Raw genomic sequence first — 21,938 nt, 5'->3', positions numbered from 1 at the left:
CTGTTCATTTCAGGAATCCTATAGATTTTGGATATTTGGTGTGCATGGTTTTACTCTAGATCCTCACAATTTTTAGAATTCATGTTTTATCTTTCCTACTACTAAAAAGTTGAATGGGAAACAAAGATTAGTACCCCCCCCCCAAAAAAAAACTGTTGGAGAAAGTGAATAGAGGATTTTTAAGTTAGTTTAAGGTGGAAGAGCAAAAGCAGGAAATGGTTGACATTAATTGTGTCAGAGACCTCTATAGCAATTTATTTATAATAAAGTACATATCATAAGAATTGATGAAGGTTAGTCAGCAACTGTCAATAATATATTTATTGCACAGGAATTATTATCTTATTGTCTTTATTCGAAGAGCCCAAAACACTGAACATAGAGTAACACTTTATTATAATCATGATTTTAGAGGCTCACAAGATTGTGAGAAGTACCACATTTTATGTGGAGTGAAATATATATAGTAGAATATATATATATGTATATATATATATACATATATATATATATTATATGTAGTACAACTTCTTTTCAGTCTAAAACTAGCAGCTAGCCAGGTTCCCCATAGAGTGTGAACTTAATAATGTATAAGTTCCACTCCCATACTTACCCCCATTCTCACAGAGTGGCTTTAAATTGAGTTAGATTCCAAAGTGATTCAAATTGAGTGATCATCTAACTGGCATAACGATCCAGTGATTTGGAAGAGCCAATATGGATGACTACTGAGAAGGACCAAAACAAGGGGAAAAAAGAAAAATTCCCCATAGTAACTTTATGTATTACATAACCTCACCTGTGACTCTCAGAATTTATAAAAGATCATTACCTCAATTCCACTTCTGTGTATAGACTCCAAATAATTGAAAGTAGGAACCTGAAAAGATACTTAGACACCAATGTTCATAGCAGCATTATTCACAATAGCGAAAAGGTGGAAGCAACCCAAGTGTCCATCAGCATATGAATGGATAGAACGAAATGTGGTATAAACACAGTGAAATATTACTCAGCCTTCAAGAGGAATGAAATTCTAATACTGGCTACAACATAGATGAACCTTGAAAACATTATGCTAGGTGAAATAAGCAGACACAAAAGGACAAATGTATGATTCTACTTATATGAAGAGCCTAGAGTAGTTACATTTATAGAGACAGGAAGCAGAACAATGGTTACCAGTGACTGGAGAAGAGGGGGTGGAGGAGTTATTGTTTAACAGGTTTCAGAACGGGATGATGAAGAAGTTCTAGAGATGCATAGTGGTGATGGTTGCACAAGAATGTGAATGCACTTAATTCCACTGAACTATAGACTTAAAAATGGTTAAAATGGTAAATGTTATGTATATTTTGCCACACACACACAAAATAATAATCATCAAAAAAATATATCATTCATTCTAACTCAACATTTGGATTATTTCTTGCTGGAATTGCACTCTTTTGCTTATTTCTCTCCAACCTCAGGTTCAAAAGTACAATAGTGGCATCACTGTGAGTCTTAATTTAAACTCTGGTGGGATACCACAAGGTCAGTTTAGTAATTTCCTCTCCTGGAAATGTTTCTTTATGTTGTTTCCTTGAAGCATTACTTATTTATATTTTCACTTGCTAAGGCCAGCCACATGCTTGGAGCAATGATGAAATGGCTAGAGGGAAGTCCAGTTTCTCCTGCCCTGGTTGGAGTTTGTAGGACAGATGGTGTGGTGTAGACAGCAGGTCCACAGACTGGACAGATGGCCCCGTCTTTATTCTGAAGTACAATGCAAGTCCTGGGATTTTGGTTCAGTTATATCAGACTATTGTTGAGTCTAAGTTTCTGTTATCGAGGAAGAAATGAGAGTTACAGAGATCTCTTAGGAAAACAGGTAAGAAGGAGAATGGAGGAAGTATGCTTACAGGCATAGTGCCCGCAGAAAACCAGGGGAAAGAAGTATCTAAATATCCTTTGACACTATGCCTGTTCACATTCAAGTTTCCTATTAAGGGTTAGCAACTTCATTTCTCAGCTAGGTGAATATCCATGACCTTCAGGCACCCTTCAGACTTCAGCCATAACCTTCACAAAAGATCACTTTGTTTCATTTGAAGTCAGATCTAAAAATAGACTGGATTTAATGGGGGTGGAGGTGGGTACTTCAAGTTTGGTATTTGGTTTAGATCTAAGCTGTAAGAAGTGAAGAGGGAAAAAGGTTAATGGGACTGCTTGGAGAAGAGCTTGAATTGTCTTCTAGGTTTGCATTAGAAATCCTAATCTTAACCTATGCCTCTCTCTTACCTTCTGTTTTAACTACTAATCAGAAATTTTTGGAGTTTTCTTTTATTCACCTTTAAGCTCCTACTTTTTCTCTATCTCTTAAGAAATCCACAGACAAATGGCATATCATATTAAAAGTTACTATGTAGCCCTTGACTTCTGGAACACATTCTGTTCAATTTTGGTTCCTAAGAGATCACTTCCCATTAGTAATTAACCTCAAGATCTAAGAATATGTGGGTAGACTATTGCTCAACAGTACAGACCATCTGCTGTGTCTCAGAGACAGACACCCTTCAGAGATACTCATCCAAGAGTATCTGGACACATATCCAAGAATACATATCCATTTTTTCAAGAAAATTAGTATGGGTCATTAGGGTTTGTATTTGTTGTGTTTTTTAAAAAACTATTATATTGTAAAATTGACCTTTTTCTTGGGGGTATCATTTCTATGAATTTTATCTTGGGTCATTATGTTTTGTTAACATTGGTAGTGCCCGTGAGCTGAATCATTAGCGCCATAGTTGATACATAATAAATGAATGAATAAAATTTAGGAAAGTTAAAATCTCCCTAAAATATAATGTATAAATGTAGTAGAAGATGATAAAAACAGAGGCCTTTGCTTCTATATCATATATGTTTGAGGATTTGTTTGTGTCAGAAGGTCAATAAGTATTTGTTAAGCAGACAATGACGTATGTTCATAAGAGCCTAACAGAAAAGGACTGCAGGGGAGCCTGGGTGGCGTACTTAGTTAAGCTTCCAACTCTTGGTTTCAGCTCAGGTCATGATCTCAGGGTCCTGGGATCAAACCCCGTGTTAGGGCTCCACACTCCGTGGGGAGTCTGCTTGAGATTCTCTCTCCCTCTCCCTCTGCCCCTCCCACCTGTGCTCTCCCTTTCTCTCTCTCTCAAATAAACAAATAAATCTTTTTTAAAAAAAAGACTATAAGACAGAGGCTTTGCTTTCCCTAAATTTACTACTACTTCAGAACAGAAGAAATACACTCACATAACATTTAAAAAATACAAGATAGGTTGATTAAGTTCCCAAAACAATAGAATGATGTATAAGGACCATAAGAATTCAGAGGAAAAGTCAGTGTGGGTCAAAATGAGGAAGTTTTTTGAGAAGGTAGGATTTGGGGCAAGGCTTATAATAGTGCGTTTGTCCATTAATAGCCCTGCCACTCCCTTGGGCTCTGACAGACTTAGAACAGATACCAGATTTATTCCTGTGCTAAGGACAACCCCGTCAGGTGGTTCTCGTCATCAGCTAGTCTAATTGGTTGTCTTTTCTTTGTAATGATAGGAAGTGATGAGTCACAAATGCCTCCAGGAGGAATAGTCCAATTTATTTATTAATTTAAATTAAGGTTGCCAAAATGTAATGGAATCAGGGACAACCAGCATTGCAGTCTCCCGGACACTTTTTAAAATACAGATCCCTGAGCCCCAGCCCAGACCTGCGGAGTGAGAATGTCTGAGGTAGAATCCCGGAATCGGCAGTCTGGAAAGCTCCCCACGGGATGCTAATGCACACTCAAGCATAAGAACCCATGAGACAAAGCTGGGGGGCGGGGGATGGCAAAAATCTGATTTCATGAAGAAATAAACATTTCTACAACCCTATAAACAACTGAATCTCTGGCTGTTTTGTTTTTTTGCTTCCCAAATAGTTCAGCATTGTTTAATGACTTATTCTAGGCCTCTGTATGTGGTTAGGGCTGGTGACATGCTCTGGAACCTCCCTACACCATGGCCTGCAAGAACTACGATATCCGTGACTCCGAATGGATTTGCCATGCAACACAGGAACCTTCACTTGGGATGGACATTAGCTTATTATTTGCCATCTTTTTCTCTCCTGGTTCTTGGCAGTCACAATTCAGATCATACCATCTCTTATCACTGAGTTTGATTTTACTGCACTCAGCTGGCACTACCTTAATGGTATATATATATTTTTTTAGATTTTATTTACTTATTTGAGAGAGAGAGAACACAACCGCGGGAGGGGCAGAGGGCGAGAGATAAGCAGACTCCCTGCTGAGCCAGGACCCCCCCCCCCAACACGGCTCCACCCCAGGACCCGAGCTGAAGGCAGAAGCTCAACCGACTGAGCCACCCAGGCGCCCCTTAATGCTATCTACTTAACTGAACACAGCCCTACCAACCCTTGAGAGGAGTGCTTTCTCCACCAGCAGCTTTACAAAGCTTCAGTAGTTGGTACAGTTGCTACATGGCACCAACAAAAGATTTCCTGTGAGGGTTTTGGGAGTCCAAACACAGACAGGCCTTATCTGTAAATGAAGCAACCCGGGCAGGCCATCTCTTGGCCATTAGCACAAGGGCAAGGCACATCCACAAACCCAATGCAGGGCAATGAGCAAGAGAGGTTTTTAGTTATTAAGAGCTTGTCAAAACCTTTGCTGGAAGAGTTGCCAAGTATTCCTGCCGACCTCCAAGACTGAAATGAGGACATGGAAGTAATAGAATTCAAACTTCTGCATTTTCTGACTGCTAAAGAGGATAATATCACCTACAAGTCAAGGACGCTGTACGGAGGAATGTGACTACACCAGTAAAATACTTAAAGAAGTCTCCAGACACATAGGTGCTATTGATACTCATCCATTCTGGCCAAGCCTCCATTAGCTAAACCTCCTGTTAACCATCGAAACTTTTCTTTTTGTAACTCTCTTATCCTGCAAACTTTCAAACATACAGAAAAGTGGACAGAATAATAGAATGAACACGTATGTTCCAATATATCAGCCTCAATAAATTTCAAATCATGGTCAGGCTTATTTTATCCTTATCCTCACCACTTTCCCCTTCTTGTATGGTTTTAAATCAAATCTCAGACATTACATCAGTTTATCTGTAACTATTTCAGATGTATTTCTAAAAGATAAGAGCTTAAAAATAACCATGATGCCTTGTTCACATTTAAAATTAACAATAATTCTAAATATCCTGTCAGCATTCAAATTTCCAGTGGTCTCATAGATGTATGTACTTTTATGGTTTGTCTGAGTCAAGATGCAAAGTGGTTGATATTTTTCTTAGGTTGTTTTAACCTATAGATTTCCTTCTTTTATTTTTACAATTTATTTATTGATGAAACTGCCATGTGTCTTACGCAATCACTGCTTCTCAAGCTGTAATGCATACAGATTCCCTGGCACTTGATCAAATGCAGATTCTGAGTCAGTAGGTCTGGGGTCAGCCTAACAACCTGAATTTCTAACAAACCCTTACTCACTGCTGGGGCTGCTGACATCCAACATACCAAACTGAGTAGCCAGACTGCAGCAGATCTCACAATCTGGAGTTTGCTGATTTACTCTAGTGTGTTTTAACATGCTTCTCTGACCTCTGAATTCTCTAAATTAATAAGCTGAGTCCAGAGACTTGATCAGATTTAGGTTCTTTTTTTTTTTTTTAAATAAGTAGTGTTTCGTTCTTCCATCAGGAAGCACATAAAACATAATGCTTGACTGTCTCTTCCTTTGAAATGTTAGTAGCTTGACCTTCAAGGCCAACATTCATTAATTCATCATGGGGTACAAAATTATGATATTCTAATTTTCTCATTTCTTTTTCAAGTGTTAGTTAGAATATTACCATAAAGACCAATCTCCCCCTCCTCTACTATTTAGTTACCTAGTGTGGTATAATTCATGGAAGAATCCCAGGGGACAAAAACTTGATTTTTTTCCCCCTTTATTTACCAATTTTCAAAATGAGTTGGTTTACTAATATCTTCTAACGGTGTCCAGTTTGGGTTGTGTTTTTTTATTTGTTTGGCAGTAATTGTCGTTGCTGTTGCTTTCAGATTTATTATGTTCTTACGGATCTAAACATATCTGATGCATTTCAATCCATTTCACTTGTTATCTTCTTATGAAAGACCCTACAAGTTGGCGTCTGTGTCCTTTTGACACAACCCTTGTAGTGTTTGATTGCTTTCTTGCTCTTCTGTATGACAAGGTGTTCCAGGCTTGACTTGTATTACATTTTCTGATCCAAATCTATAATTAACCACTCCTCTAAAAACCATTATTTCTTTTGGTGGAAAATGGTATTTTAAGATGGTTATCTGGGCACCATAGTGCTCATTGCCACTAGGTTAGTATAGTGGAAGCTTTTTAATCCCCAAAATATATTCTCTAATATTTTCATGTGGGAAGATAGATAGATAGATAGATATTTCCAGAAGTATTGATACTATTATTGCATTGCTTAGAAAATACTGCCTTGTCTCTGCTGAAACTAATTTCAGAAAGATCATATAAATAAAAACATTTCTGATCTGTTTTATTAAATGTACCATGTAAACAAAAAGCATCATTCTTCCAATAGTGAATACTTCCCAATAAACAGGGCCAACCTTAGACAAATCACTTAACTTCTAACTCCAATTTCATGCTCTGAGAAATACTTTCTTCATAGGGCTATTAATAACAAAGCTATCATGTACCAAGTATTTCCCAGAAGCCAGACACTTTACATATATTTTCTCATTTAATCCATATAGCATATTTTCAAATAAGTAGTGTTTGATTCATTTTACGAATGAGTAAACTTTCCCAAGGTGACACAGCTGGTTAAGTGACAGAGTCAGTACCATAACCCAGGGCTTGTTGACTCCATGCTTTTAACCCAGGGTATAGGGTGGCAAGTAAATGAGAGAATGAATGTACGGCGTCAGTGCCTGGCCAATGGTGTTCGATGAAAAAATAGATGTCAGGTAACAGAAGTGGTCTTGGTAGATCTGTGCTTGGCATTTGGGCTGGGAGGTGGGAGGGGTGGACAAGGGAGAGGAGGCTGACCAGCTTTATGCTTTCCTAGGGTTCCTGGCCTGTTGACACTTCTCTTGCTAATTTCCCACGTTGGTTCTAACCTCTATGTCCACCATGACAGATGTTCTCATGTCAGAGCTCAAGGTCAGCCCTCAAGAGTTCAGGCTGGCACCTTCTGTCACGTCTTTTGAATATGCTCAGCAAGTAGCAGGAGTCCAAAGGCAAGCCCGCTTTGGCCTCTTCCCCTTACATCATGTGTCATTAGCTGCTACACAGCTCTTTGTTCAAAACAAAATTCATAAAACGGACAGATTCATCTTCTAATGTCAGGAGACATCAGAGCCAATTACAGGAAACCTCCAAAAGGCAAGCAGGGTCACTTTTCATAAAATGGGATGAAGAAAAGGAAAATAGTCTTGTCATTAAAAAGGACAAATACATTTTCCTCTCAGCAGGCTCACCCAGGAAAATAGAGAGATTTATATTAGCACATGTTTTATTATGATTGCTTTGAATAATTTCAATTCAAAGCATTTGCCCCTCCATGCAGCCAACCTGTCATTAACCATTTTAAGCTAGTGAGCAGTATTTCCCACTGTAAGTGATCTCTTTATAAAAATGACAGAAAATTTAGGTATATAGCACAAAGTTTCTACACTCTTTTTTAAGATAACAAATAATTATATACATTGTTTAACATCATCTGGAAAGGAGACTACTTGTTGGTTTGTTTTAATTTGAATTCAGACCTGGAGGATTCTGGGGTCTGGTTATTCTGAGATACACCTAACATGGACTCAAGTTCTTGAGCAAGAGAGGGGCAAATTTAGTTGTGTTTGAGGAAAACCTCCTGCAAAGATTTAGGGGTGTAGCCCCAACACTACTCTTACCTCACACCAACTGTGAGAGTTTAAGCAAAGTGAGAAAGTTTAGGGTCCACGCAGGACTACCCCTCTGCTGACACCAATTGCAAGTTCATAGGTGGGAAGTATCCCCAAAACCATACTCGGGTTCAGTAATTTGCTAAGACTCACAGAACTCACTGGAATTATTATAGTCATGGTTACAGTTATTATAAGGAAGGGATACAGATTAAAAATCAACCCAGGGAAGAAGCACATAGAGCAGAGTCCAGGTGAAGTACCCAAGTCAAGAGCTTCCATTGTCCTCTCCTTGTGGAGTCAGGATGTGTTACTTTCCCAGCACCAATGTGTGAGAATATGGACAAAATATTTCCAACCAGGGAAACTCACTAGAACCTCTGTGTTCAGGGTTTTTATTGGGCTCCATTATGTAGTCATGATGCATTGCCCATGTGGCTGAACTCAATCTCCAGTCTCTGGGGGTGACCCAAATTCCCCACCCTAACTCACATTGTTGGTCTTTCTGGCATGGCCAGCCCCTACCCTATATCATATTGTTAGCCTAGGACAAATACCAGACCTCTTTTGAGGCAAGGTTAAATTCTTTACTATACAACTACATTATGTAGGAAGCAGGGCATGAGATTATCATGAGCTATGATAAACATCAAGATAATAATACAATGAGCTACTTGCCAGGTCAAGCATTTTACCAATATCTCATTATCTACTTAACTGAACACAGCCCTACCAACCCTTGAGAGGAGTGCTTTCTCCACCAGCAGCTTTACAAAGCTTCAGTAGTTGGTACAGTTGCTACATGGCACCAATATCTCATTTTACCAATATCTCATTTAGTCCTACCAAATATTCAGGAAGGCAGGTCCACCTAGTAGCTCCCATGTGTAGATGAGGAAACTTGAGGTTTAGAGAGACAAAGTTGCAAAACTGTGATATAGCCAGTGCCTGGGAGAACCTGGCTTCGAGCCCACTGCTGAATGGCTCCAGTGCCCTCCCTGTGTGGCCCTCCCAGAGGGCAGGCATGACTACCGTATACACGACTTCAAAGGGCACCTTTCTTGTTGACTTCTCTGAGAAGTCAGCCTCCTGGAGCTGAACAGCCCAGCAGCCCCAAGGGAGAGGCCCAGCCTCGTAGACTCACTACCTAAGTCAAAAGGGAGGAGCTATTGGTGAAACTTTTCAGAGCAAGAACCTGTGCACATAGATAACTGCAAAAGATGCACAAAGTTAAAATGGCCCCCAAGGGGCGGTTGCTCAACAAAAGGCATAAACTGGACAGGAGTCTGGGGGGAGGAAGATGTGCTTGGGTTACGTTTTAATTGTTAGATTATATATATGAATAAACGTGTCTGTTACAACTAGAAATATGGGACAAAATTGTTGGTTTGTGTTTGACCATGCAGCAACTTAACATTTTTAAGGTTTTCAGATTCTTCTTTCAGTTATTCATAGTGACAGTGTTTAGTCATTCAAGCAGGTTTATTCTTCTATATGGTGCTCTGTCCAAGAATGTAAAATGCATGCTGAACTGTATATGTGTTTTAATGAATGTTTTAAATTCTGGGTGGGATTTATCTAGGGAAGGTGCTCAGATCTGATGCGCTATTTTCTAAGAGGCCAAGAAATCCATAACACACAGGTATTGGTCAACAGAGTTTAATAGTTGGTACGTAGTTTTTGTATATGGGATTTTAGATATCCTGAAAAGTTCTTTATTTGTTTATCTGCCTATCTGTCTTAACTGTCTGTATGATCAAAGTTAAGCAAACTTGCTATCAATTTTTATATCTGTATGAAGAAGAAAATGTTAGGAATTTTGTTTTCTAAGACACAGCAAGACCACAAGAAGTTTGGATATTTTGGAAAAGTGTACAGTGTAAATGTGCCACCTAAAATCATATATCTTAGCTTCGTAAAAGATGACAACTTATGGGGTGCCTGGGTGGCTCAGTCGTTTAAATGTCTGCCTTCAGCTCAGGTAATGATCCCAGCGCCCTGGGATTGAGCCCCATGTTGGGCTCTCTGCTCAATGGGAGTCTGCTTCCCTATCTGCCTCTCCCACTCCCCCCTGCTTATGCTCTCTCTCTTGTTCTGCGCACTCTTGCTCTCTCTCTCAAATAAATCAATAAAATCTTAAAAAAAAAAATTACAGCTTAAAAAACCCAGAAAGAGAGGTTTTCTAAGATTTAAGCGATCTGGTGCATGTTAAAAATGGCAGCATACACTGAGACTTTTATTTTCAAATTACAATGTGTAAATGTTTTAATCTCAGAAGAGGTAATAGATTGAGTTCATAATTGGAACTAGAATGTTGTATTTTAATTATCAATGCCAGAAATTTCACTATGAAAGAAATAAAATAAATTTACTCTTAAGAAACCTATCCTGTGTGCAATCATTTCTACACATCTATGCTTTTTTTCTCTCATATTCAACTTAAAGTAACAGCTACCAGAACCTGGTGTGATTATGATTCGCTTTCAGCAGCTTTTAGATATTTTTCCAAAGTTTGGAAAACAGCCAGATGACTGAGCAGATTTTAAAGGTGTTACTGAGCTCTCTTACCTTAATAACCAGATCATATGTTGACTAACTTGTCTAACTCACTAGGGAAGGCACAGTTGAGGAGATGTAAACAAGAGAAGTGCTGAGGGGGGCTGGGATGGGATGGCAGGGAACAGGTGTGTTCACACAGCCTCCACTCTCCGGTCAAGTCGTGCGATCCAAAGGATCAAGACATGGGTCTGGTCCAGGGGAGAGGCGTCAAAGACAAGGCCTGCAGCCTGCCTCTAGGATGGACAAATGTCGTACCCTGGCTCCGACGTGATCCAGAGTAAGAGACAGACAGGGATGTGTGGCCAGCGCCCTAGTGAATAATTATGAGGGTTCACTTTCCTGGACTTCCTCTATGCTGCACCTACACATGGTGAGCTAGCGTGTCATGGGGGCTGGAAGGGCACAAGGCTGTCAGAGCCCTACCCATTGCTCTCATGTTTTATGCTCATACCTTACATTAGATATTAGCTTATACACATTACTCATACTACCTTTGATCTACAGTGCCCCACGAGATAGTTGTTATAATCCCTATTTGGTAGTAGAGGGATTGAGGTTCAGAGCCACTAACCAAGTTACTTAGTACCACATAGCAGAAGGCAGTCTGGGCTCAAACCCAAGTCTGTTTGCTACCAAGACAAAACATTGTCTGTTATGCTCTTCCCAATCTCACTGTCTGTTTCTAATAGTAAAAATGAGTGAAAGCATACAAAACAAAATTGAATCTTCATTATCTATCCATTTTGTATTTCATCCTTACACTCAGGTTCATATTATAACGTGCAATTGATTGCAGTTCTTTTTGTGAACAATTTATATTTTCATTTCCTTATTAGTGCATTTATTTTGTTCACTTTTCTCATTAAAGAGAATTGTTTTAAGCTCTACGTTCTAATACTAAATTTTAGCTTTTAAAGGTGAGTAATTAAAACCTCCATCAAAAGTTGGTTTTTTTTTTTCCAGATTGACTTATTAATACTTAAACACTTCCCTTTAGAGTTCTGGTAAAGAAAGACAGCATTATGGTTCCAAATTGTGAGACAAGGAGGAGTCCATTCAAGTAAGGGTCTCACCCTCTGTGTGGGGGCTTTGCTCTTGCTGCGGACTCTCTGTGAAGAGCGTGCTGGGTTCTGTTCTTGCATAAGAACACCATGAAGGATCACACCACCCATGAGAACCTTCAGTGAAAATGTCCCGAGAATAATGCAGCTTCTTGTTCCCTGAGCTGAATTTACCTCCGGTGCTGTCTTGCAGTACTATTATTCTTGACTCAGACTACAACTGGGGGTGAACAAGAACACTATGAATCAAAGATCTTTTGTTTTCCAGGCACTGCCATGAATGTGCACCATGGTTCAGTTTTTGTACAAAAGTTTTCTCCTCCTTCATTGAGCATGTATTCACCACCACCAACCTTGCCCCACCCCATGTGTGACCATTGTTACTATGCCCGAAGCTTTAGCAAGTAGTACAGCATAAAACAGTAATTCTTGTAATTAGAGTTTTTTAAGCAATAGAGTTGATTTTAAAGTTTATTTTACATTTCACGAGGGAAGTTCTGTCTTGGGCTTAGATCAGGCAGGGAGACACCAAATCCTTCATACTGACTTGCTAGTGGTGGGACACATCCTCATCCCTAAGCCGCTTCAGGACCAGCATCATTGGGCGCTGGCACCTCCAGGGGGCACCATGCACACCAGCTGCAGTGTGATGGGCGCCCCCTGGAGTTAGCAGTGGGGCACCCAGCGGGTGAGTTGGGACAGGTAGGTCATGAAAGAGCCTTTAATGAAAAATGTGTGACTCCTGAGGACAATGCCACGATTACAAATCAGAGAGGAAAAATTGTACGGTACTAATGAGTATGAAGCCTGGGGCCTGATTGTCATGAGTCCAGATCCTGGCTGCTCTGTGTGACCTTTCAGGCAAGTTACTTAACTCCTCCTGGCCTTGGTCTTGTCATCTGCAAATAGGGTTAATAGCAATGTCTACTGTATCGGGTTATGATGAGGATTAGGTAAGTTAATATTTGTAAAGCATGTAGATACTGCCTGATACAGAGTACGTATCATACAAGTTTTTGTTACAAAAATTCAAAAACACTTTCGATTGATCATGTTGTTGGTGCTTAGTAAAATTCAATCTGAATGACGTGATCAAGATTGTCAGTAATTTCTTTCCCTGTTCTTAATTAGTGAAGTAGTTATTGTTGCTAGAATGCTGTTACTTCAAATTAGGGTAACTTTCTTTGCTGCATTGTTCCTAATCCAGAAAAACTGGAAACAACTTAGATGTTTCTTAGTGGGAGACTAGATAAATTGTGGCATATTCAGAAAATATGATAATATACAGTGTTTAAAATAAATGAGTTAGCTCTACATGAAACAATAGGGATACATTTCTAAAACAATGTTAAGCATAAAAAAAAACCCTAGAAGAATGACATCTACAGTGTATACAATAAACTTCCTTTTAAAGTTTAAAAACATACCAAAGGAAGTTATATAGTATTTTGGATACAAACATACTATTTTGGATACAAACATAGGTAGAAAATATATAACAAGAACAGAAACATGAAGGATCCACAACAATATCAAAACAGTGATTTGAGGAAGGAGGGAAGGGAATGAAATCTGGCAAGAGCAGAAAGGGAGCTTCAGTTTTATCTTTAACATTTTCTTCCTCAAAAAAAAACAAAAACAAAAACAAAATTTCTGAAGCAAACGTGGCAAAATGTTAACATATATTAAATCAGGTGGGAGGAACCATGAGAGACTATGGACTCTGAGAAACAAACTGAGGGTTTTAGAGGGGAGGGCAGTGGGGGGATGGGTTAGCCCGGTGATGGGTATTAAAGAGGGCATGTACTGCATGGAGCACTAGGTGTTATACGAAAACAATGAATCGTGGATCACCACATCAAAAATTAATGATGTAATGTATGGTGATTAACATAATAAAATTTTTAAAAAATCAGGTTGGAGGTTACCTTATTATATTATTCTCTAATATTTTTATTTATATTTGAACATATTGATAATAAAAATGATAATTAACAGAATGCATGTAAATGGCAAACTGTAATTCTAAAGTTTCCACCCATGGATTTTATTACACCTTCTAGTTAATTTAAAAAAAAAAAGAATTTCAAAACATTAACATACCACCAATTGTGCTGGTGTTTCTTATGGATGGCCCTATTTTATGAGATTTAGGGAGCGGTTTGGCACAAAGGCTGTAAAGAATGCATTTTCATTATTTTAGAAAGAATTTTAATGGCCTATTGTACATCAGTGTTAATGAGAGTCATGTAGATAAATCCCTAAGCGGTCCTTTTTAGGGCTGGATTTTTTGCTCAGCCAAAAATACAGAAGTGCTCTCTTGCCTTCCTGGATAATTCTGCTGTGCAAGAATATTGTATGTTTTCTGGTGCTTCAAATGAAACAATATGGAACAGTATGGAACATTTATTTAGGATGTTTTGCTTTGCAGACTTTTTCAGGAGAACAAGAAGGCAACTAATCATTCCTTTGAATCTATGTAATGAATTACACTTTGAATATGTTATTGATTGGTAGAACAAACAGCACCATGACCCAGATTTTCAGTCTTACATCATTGAGATGTGGTTGGTATGCTCTGAGTTTGGCAATTCTCTGTTCATTGTGTAAATTAACTGGGACAATGACCTGTGACTATAGAATTGCAGCTTTGCAGTTAAACATGCCATCGACCTTTTTATGTCCTATGTATAGTATGTCATGTGTAAAATGGTCACAAAATTAATTGTGTCAGATGTTGTCTACATTCTAACTGAAAAACAATTTTCATTGTCTGGAACATGAATGTTTATAGTAAATATATTTTGAGTACCTCAATTTCGATCTATTTAGCATTGCTGAGATTATTAAACATGAAAATTATTCATACATTCTGTATTATTTATTGACCACTCACCATGTACTGTTGGATCCTAGCGATAAAGTGGTGACCAAGGCAATGCCACTGTCGTCAAATTGTTAATAATCTAATGAGCAATAGAGTCAAGAAAATAGGTCATTATAATACAGTGAGATAAGTATTATATGTGGGATAAGCAAAGGGTATTAAAGAAGCACACTACAGGGAAATCCAGCCGCAGGAAGACCAAGGAAGTCTCCCTGGTGGTAGAGTCTATGCTGATCCTTCATTTGGAGACTGGAGGAAGAATAGTCCAAGCAGAGGAATCAACACGAAGAAAACCCCAGAGATAAGACAAGGAAAAGCATACTTTAGGCCAGATGTTCAGATGTTTCTTTGGTATTAAGAACCTTCACTACCTTGTGGTTATATCTCTTTGGAATTCCTAGCACAGGTCATCCTGAGGATAACCACTGGACACCGACCATTTGAAAGTCATAAGTTTGATCCTCAGCCCCACGCCCATGCTCCACCTAAAGCCAATTACATCAGAATTTTGAGTGTCTGGTCCCAGACATTGAAATTTTTAAAAAATCTCTCAAGAGGATGTGAATATTCAGTCAGGTTGCAAATCACTAATTTACAGGATAAATCCTGAGAAGTGTGTTGATTGATCAAATGCATAGGCAGATAAGAAAGGTAGAAATGCTGTGCAAGGGCGTTGCCAAAATGAGCTGGCTATAAAGAAATGACCTTGGGGATCACATCCACCAGCTGTGAAGCTCAGTGCAAGACACTAGGAAGTGAGACTCATATTCTAGAGCTGACTCTTGACATATTCAGAGAAATAACACTTCACACTTTTTTCAGTTCAATTATTTGTCCATTCCAAAACACTTAGCTAATCCTTACTCTACGTCAGTATGCTAAGGGCTATGGATACAGATATGAGTAAGACATTGATGTCTTATCATCCCCAAACTCCCAGTTTAGTGAAGAGACAATTTCTAAGTAATCACAATCATGTGAAAGGACCATACAGAGCTGGGTACACATTGCCCGGGGGCAGTGGCATCAAACAAAATGGTAGAGAATAGCTGAATTTTGAAGGATGAACAGGAATTAGCAATTCACTGAGTCAGAAAGATTTTTAGTGTACTTGGAGCAAAGTTTGTGAGAAGTATGGCACCCAAAATGAGGCTTGAAAACTGGGTTAGCTACCGAAGGTCCAGGGACCTCTCCCTCCTTGTTGCCAACTAGGCACAACCCAGACTCTGACATTCTCTATGTAGCTGGAAAGCTTTGTTTTACAAGTTTCCATAAGGTTGAAAAGGTCTTCACCTCATATCGTTGTCACTGGAATAAGACCAGTGGTAGAAATTAGGAGTTCAATGTTCTGAGAGTGGCTCAGAGACAGGTGAGCATGTAGAGTCTGTTGAAGTTCTTGAGGATCAGCTTAAGCACGGCTATAATACTAAAGGTGTGTGTCACTGGGGTAGCCAACCTCTAAGATGACCTCCAATGATCTCTGCCTCCTGGTATTCACACCCTTACAAAATTCTCTTCCTTGAGGTGGGTTGAACTTCTTGACCCTCCCTTAAAGAAGAGGATAGGGGAGAAGTCCCATTTCTGATAATAAGTTATTTAAAAAACCTGTACTTTCCCTCTCCCCTGCTTTCTTTCTCCCCTTCCCCCTTCTTTCTGTCTCATTGCTCATCCTGGGTGAAACCAACTGCCATATTTTCAGGCAGGCCCTTGTGGTAAGAGTGAGGCCTGCCAACAGCCATGCTGAGTAAGCTTAGAAGCAGATCCCTCTCCAGTCAGTCCTTCAGATGTGACTATATCCATGGCTGACAACTTGGCAGCAACTTCTGGAGACAGCTTGAATCAGAGACACTCAGTTAAGCTGTGTCCAGATTCTTGACCCACAAAACTAGGAGATAATAGATGTTTGTTGTTTTAAGCAGCAGTGTTTTAGGATAATTTGTCATGCAGCAATACATAATGAATACAGTCACCATTCACTCAGTTTCTGCAGATTCCATATCCTGTATGAAGACCTCACAGGTTGGTTCCAGAGAGCTATTATTATTAACAATCATGCTTTCCCTTTGAGAAATAAGGTTTCTTTCAGGCTTGAAATATGGGAAAATCTGGATGAAAAACTAAAGGATTCAAAATCTGTTCTTATGCTATAAGCTTAAGAAGCCAGATGGTGAAGATTATGGTTTGGGGTAATGTTCAGACCATGGTCCTACAGCTCTTGTCCATCTGAGAGTGACTCTCTACTTCCTCCCTTTTCCCATCACCCACACCCCACCAGAATATAATGTTCAAAGCATGTAACGTTCAAAGCTGAGCAAGCGCTCAGGATAGCATCTTGGAGTCTAACTGCAGATCTGCTGTCAAGCATAAGCCTTTGTCCATAGGCTACCCTCATTTCATTTCTTTCTATTTTGCCACAATACTGAAGTTTAGAATGATTTGGACTTTGTGTGTGTTTATGCAGCCTTTCTGGCATACCTTTCCTTTTATTTTTACATGACATACCTTTTTTTCTTCAAATGTTCAGGAGAAAATGCCTTTCATGGTGAACTAAAAACCTACCCAGTCTTATTCTGGCATAAAAACCAATTTGAAAGGCCAAAGTCTACAATGAAAACTATTAGCTAAGTAAAAACATGTTAATCTCTGCCACAATTCAGTTGTTTAATTAAACATTTGTTAAGGAACAGTAAAAAATATATAGTACAACAATATTTTAGAATCCTTCTAAATACACAGTTTATTATGTATTCAGAACCTAATCCATTTCTTCTCATCTTCATAACACAGGAGAAGAAAACCTCCTGGCAATTTTACGACGAAGATGGTGGAAGTATATGATCCTGGGACTCATCGACCTGGAAGCAAATTACCTGGTGGTCAAGGCCTACCAGTACACGACTCTGACCAGTATCCAGGTACTGGCGGCTCTTCTGTCCTTCTCAACCTCCTCGGTGTCCAGATGTAATTTACTTTCAGTATAGTCACCTGGGAATCTAAATACTCCTCTGTAGGTTTTGCAACAAGAGGGAAATTGGGTGTTTAAAAATTAACTGGAGCTGTATTTCTATGTCTTATTAATTTTTCTTAATTCAGATGTAATTAGATGTCTTTTTCCTCTTTGTTCTTAATGGACCATAACAATTGACAATGTAGGAAAATATTTTCTAGCTATGAATACTACCAACTAATCTTATGTCAGTAAAAGAGTTAATAGGCATAAAAACAGAGCTATTTTAAGCACAACTTATAACATTTTAGAACATGTTAATGGACTTTGATTAAGTAATCAGTGCTTAATAATCTTTTCTTTTAGCTTTCTTTAATGAGGAGATTTTGCAACCTGAAGGGACAGAATTTTTCCTAAAAGAACAAGATACAAATTCCTAAATAGTGTTATTCATGAAGATAGCCACTCTGTCCTCTCTTCCTCCCTGTCTTTTTCTTTCATGCACATGCATGTGTATACACACACACACACACACACACACACAATTGCAAGTTTAAACTTCGGTTTTCACAACTTTCACCAGACACCACTTACATTCTTCATTACACCATAAATAATACACTTAACCATTTTGTTTCACACTCATTTCCCTTTTTATGACAATATTATGAATTTTATAGTCATTCCAAAGCTCTGGGATGAAAACAAAATATTATTCACATATATTATATCTTACTTAGACTAGATGCCACAACAACATTCCTGCCATTCAAATAATTTGCTTAGAAACAACAATGACAAAAATGCAGAATCAAGCAAGCAAACCAACCACCTAAACATATTTAGATTACATATACTGAATGGGAACTTGTTTAAGCTGGAATGAGAAGGGGCTACAGGATTCTTCCTGCATGCCCAAGGAGAGACAGAAAGGATGGTTGTCTACCTACACCCATTGAAGAAAAGTCCAGAGCCCTAATCTAATTGGACCGCAATGACAGCAGGGGAATGCTGTGAGCTAATTGTCTTAAACTTGGACTCCCCAGCCCAATACAGGATGAGATTTCTGATTGGTTTAGGCTCATGTTTTTCAGTAGGAGTACTACTGGCATTTTGGGGGGGATAATTTTTCATGATTTGGGTCCCTTTCCTACATTATTGGTCATTTAATATTCTTAGCTCCTGTCCACTAAATGCTAATAGCGTCTTTTTCAGCTTTGTAACAACTAAAAGTGTCCCTGTGGATTTCCAAATGCCCTCTGGCAGGGAGGTACCATCTCTGCTTGAGGGTTCCTGGCTCACCAGTCAGCACTCACTCGTGGAGTCAGGGTGGGATCAATCCCATCAGTCACCTGTCACCCACTGCAGGGGAGGAGAGGTGGATGGATGCTGGAAAATCAGCTGAGTGCCTCCACACTCAACTTCACTCCCACTCAGTTCAACGAGCCCCACAACAGAAACCGATACCTCTTCTGTGCTTCCATGGCACTTTATTTGTTAGCTCTGTCTACACAGTCTGTCTTACCTAAGAATGATGTTTCAATATTCCCACCTACACCACCCAACTGTGAGTGCTTTCACAGCAAGGGTAATTTCTTGTTCACCTTCGAATCTCTAGTACCTACAAGAAAACCCAGCACATGCCAGGTACTCAATAAATGTTTAAAGAAGTTAATTCAATTGCATTGATTTCCACTATTTGGGGGCACAGAAATTCCCAGCAGTTCTCTACCTAAATGTAGAGGCCTCCAGAATGTCTTTACAGATATGGTGGGAGAAGGAAGAGACAAATGTTAGCTTTGTGGCAGAACTGAGCCCATTAGCCCAGAGCCAAAAGCTATAAATGAGCCTGGGGAGAATGAGGAGGAGACTTTCCCCTTTGAAAATACAGTTGACTTTTTGTGGGGTTTTTTTTTTCCTTTAAGCATTGAAAAGTCACAACCAATTGTTGGTTTCTTAAAGTTCTATGGAGTTTTGAAAATTTTTTTCAATTTTCCTTTTTCTTTTTCTTTTCTTTTTTTTTTTTTGAACAGTGGCAATTTATTCTTAACAACTGGTCCCCTGGTCTTCAGGTGTTTAGTTCAACCCATGTCATATCCCACCATCCTGATCCATCCTACTACCTCTCTCAGATTAGCTGTTCAGTGCCTATTATAATGTTCCATTCTATGAAAAAGTTTATTTTAATTCTTTAGTGAGAAAGAAAAATAATAATTCTACTGGAATATCCGTTGGTCTTCATTGTAATTTACTGAGCAAGGAATAGTAGAAAGTAAAAAAGCAAGTTGAATCTAACAATTTTAGAATTACTTTGCCACCTACAACAAATAAACCTGTTAAATAAAAATAAATGTCAGAACAGAAGGCATTTGCTCTGGGAACCATGTCTGTACTGCTGTTTAGTAATTTAATTTTGTTTACTCATTGCAAATCAGTATAACTAACAAGTGCCAATAATTTTTCCTTATTTCTATAAATATTAATTCAGCTTATAATATGTGCTTAGCTTTTACTCATATTAATCAATAAAGAAAATATATTAATTAAGCCTCTGAGAAATGAGCTAGTTATTGCAGGTGACATGAAGAGAAATGAATAAGCCTTGCCCTCCAGAAACATATGAATTGATAAAGAGCATAAGAGGCAAAAATCTATTGATAGCAATGCCAAGTATGGCGAGAGAACATATGCCTAAGTGCTACAGTTTCCAAAGGAGGGAGAGATAATATTTCCAAAGACAAGACACTATCCATTCATATGAGTCTATAAGATTAGATAAAATGTAGAGAGGATAAAATGTGGGTATAGCTTTGCACAGGGGATAAAGAGCATGACAGAAGCGTGGGGGCAGGAAACCCAATGAATATGACTGGAGAGCAATTATTCCAGTTTGATTCATCCAGTCACTTAAAAAATAATTACTGAAAAATTCTAACTTCAGGACATTTTGTTAAGTGGTGAACAAAGTTGCAAGCATAAATAGATACAAGCTGTATTCTCATGGAGCTTCTAGTCAAATAGGGAAAGCAGCATTTGGTCAAATAATCAAATGAATGGATGTATAGCTATAATGAGGGATAAATGTTGGCCACAGCAACTTCTTTCAAGACACGTCTCTAAAGGCAAGGGAAACAAAAGCAAAAATGAACTTTTGGGACTTCATCAAGATAAAAAGCTTCTGCACAGCAAAGGAAACAGTCAACAAAACTAAGAGGCAATGGGAGAGGAATGGGAGAAGATATTTGCAAATGACATTACAAATAAAGGACTGGTATCCAAGATCTATAAAGAACTTATCAAACTCAATACCCAAAAAATAATAATCCAGTCAAGAAATGGGTAGAAGACATGAACAGACACTTCTCCAAAGAAGACATACAAATGGCTAACAGACACATGAAAAAATGTTCAACATCACTAGCCATCAGGGAAATGCAAATCAAAACCACAATGAGATACCACCTTACACCAGTTAGAATGACAAAAATTAACAAGACAGGAAACAACAAATGTTGGCAAGGATGTGGAGAAAGGGGAACCCTCTTACACTGTTGGTGGGAATGCAAGCTGGTACAGCCACTTTGGAAAACAGTGTGGCGGTTCCTCAAAAGGTTAAAAATAGAGCTACCCTATGACCCAGCAATTGCACTACTAGGTGTTTACCCCAAAGATACAGATGTAGTGAAAAGAAGGGGCACATACACCCTAAGGTTCATAACAGCAGTGTCCGCAATAGCCAAACTATGGAAAGAGCTGAGATGTCCTTCAACAGATGAATGGATAAAGAAGATGTGGTTCATATATACAAAGGAATATTACTCAGCCATCAGAAAGGATGAATACCTACCATTTGCGTCGAAATAGATGGAACTGGAGGGGATTATGCTAAGTGAAGTAAGTCAAGCAGAGAAAGACAATTATCATATGGTTTCACTCATATGTGGAACATAAGGAATAGTGCAGAGGACCACAGGGGAAGGGAGGGAAAACTGAATGGGAAGAAATCAGAGAGGAAGACAAACCATGAGAGACTCGACTCCAGGAAACAAACCGAGGGTTACAGAAGGGAGGGGGGTGAGGGGTTGAGGTAACCAGGTGACGGGTATTAAGGAGGGCACATGTGATGAGCCCTGGTTGTTATATGCAATTAATGAATTGTTGAACACTACATCAAAAACTAATCATGTACCATATGTTGGCTAACTGAACATAATAATAAAAAATAAATAATAAAAATTAAAAAATAAAAGATAAATAAATAAATAAATAGGAGGAGTGGAAGGAGATCCAAGCAAAGAAGACAATACATTCAAGGCCCTGAATGAGAAGGGCTGTGGCAAGGATGAGGTTGTAGACAAGTCATGTGACGGGGCTTAGAGAATGAAGAGTGGTACAAGATGGCCTGGAGAAGGAGGCAGGGGCCAGACACTATGAGTCTCAATGGCCAGGTCAAGGGTTTGAGTCTTAAGGCTAAGTGCCATGGGAAGCCAAATTTGAGTTTTAAAGAAAACTCAGGCCCTGGTGTAGA

The 21,938-nt window shown here is 38.8% G+C and overlaps 1 protein-coding gene across 2 annotated transcripts in view; it reads left to right on the top strand.

Moving 5' to 3' along the window:
- SLC35F1 (solute carrier family 35 member F1) overlaps nucleotides 1-21,938 on the top strand; it is a 383,113-nt gene that overhangs the window by 292,276 nt on the left and 68,899 nt on the right. For both annotated transcript variants that reach the window (XM_032407995.1, XM_032407994.1), the window contains exon 3: nucleotides 17,251-17,378. In XM_032407995.1, the coding sequence (XP_032263886.1) occupies nucleotides 17,251-17,378 (128 nt within the window). The remainder of the gene's footprint in view (nucleotides 1-17,250; nucleotides 17,379-21,938) is intronic.

The sequence above is a fragment of the Phoca vitulina genome, unplaced genomic scaffold, assembly GCF_004348235.1.
Source record: "Phoca vitulina isolate PV1807 unplaced genomic scaffold, GSC_HSeal_1.0 scaffold9, whole genome shotgun sequence".
NCBI classification, from domain to species: Eukaryota; Metazoa; Chordata; class Mammalia; order Carnivora; family Phocidae; genus Phoca; species Phoca vitulina.
This window is presented reverse-complemented; position numbering and strand designations above follow the sequence as displayed.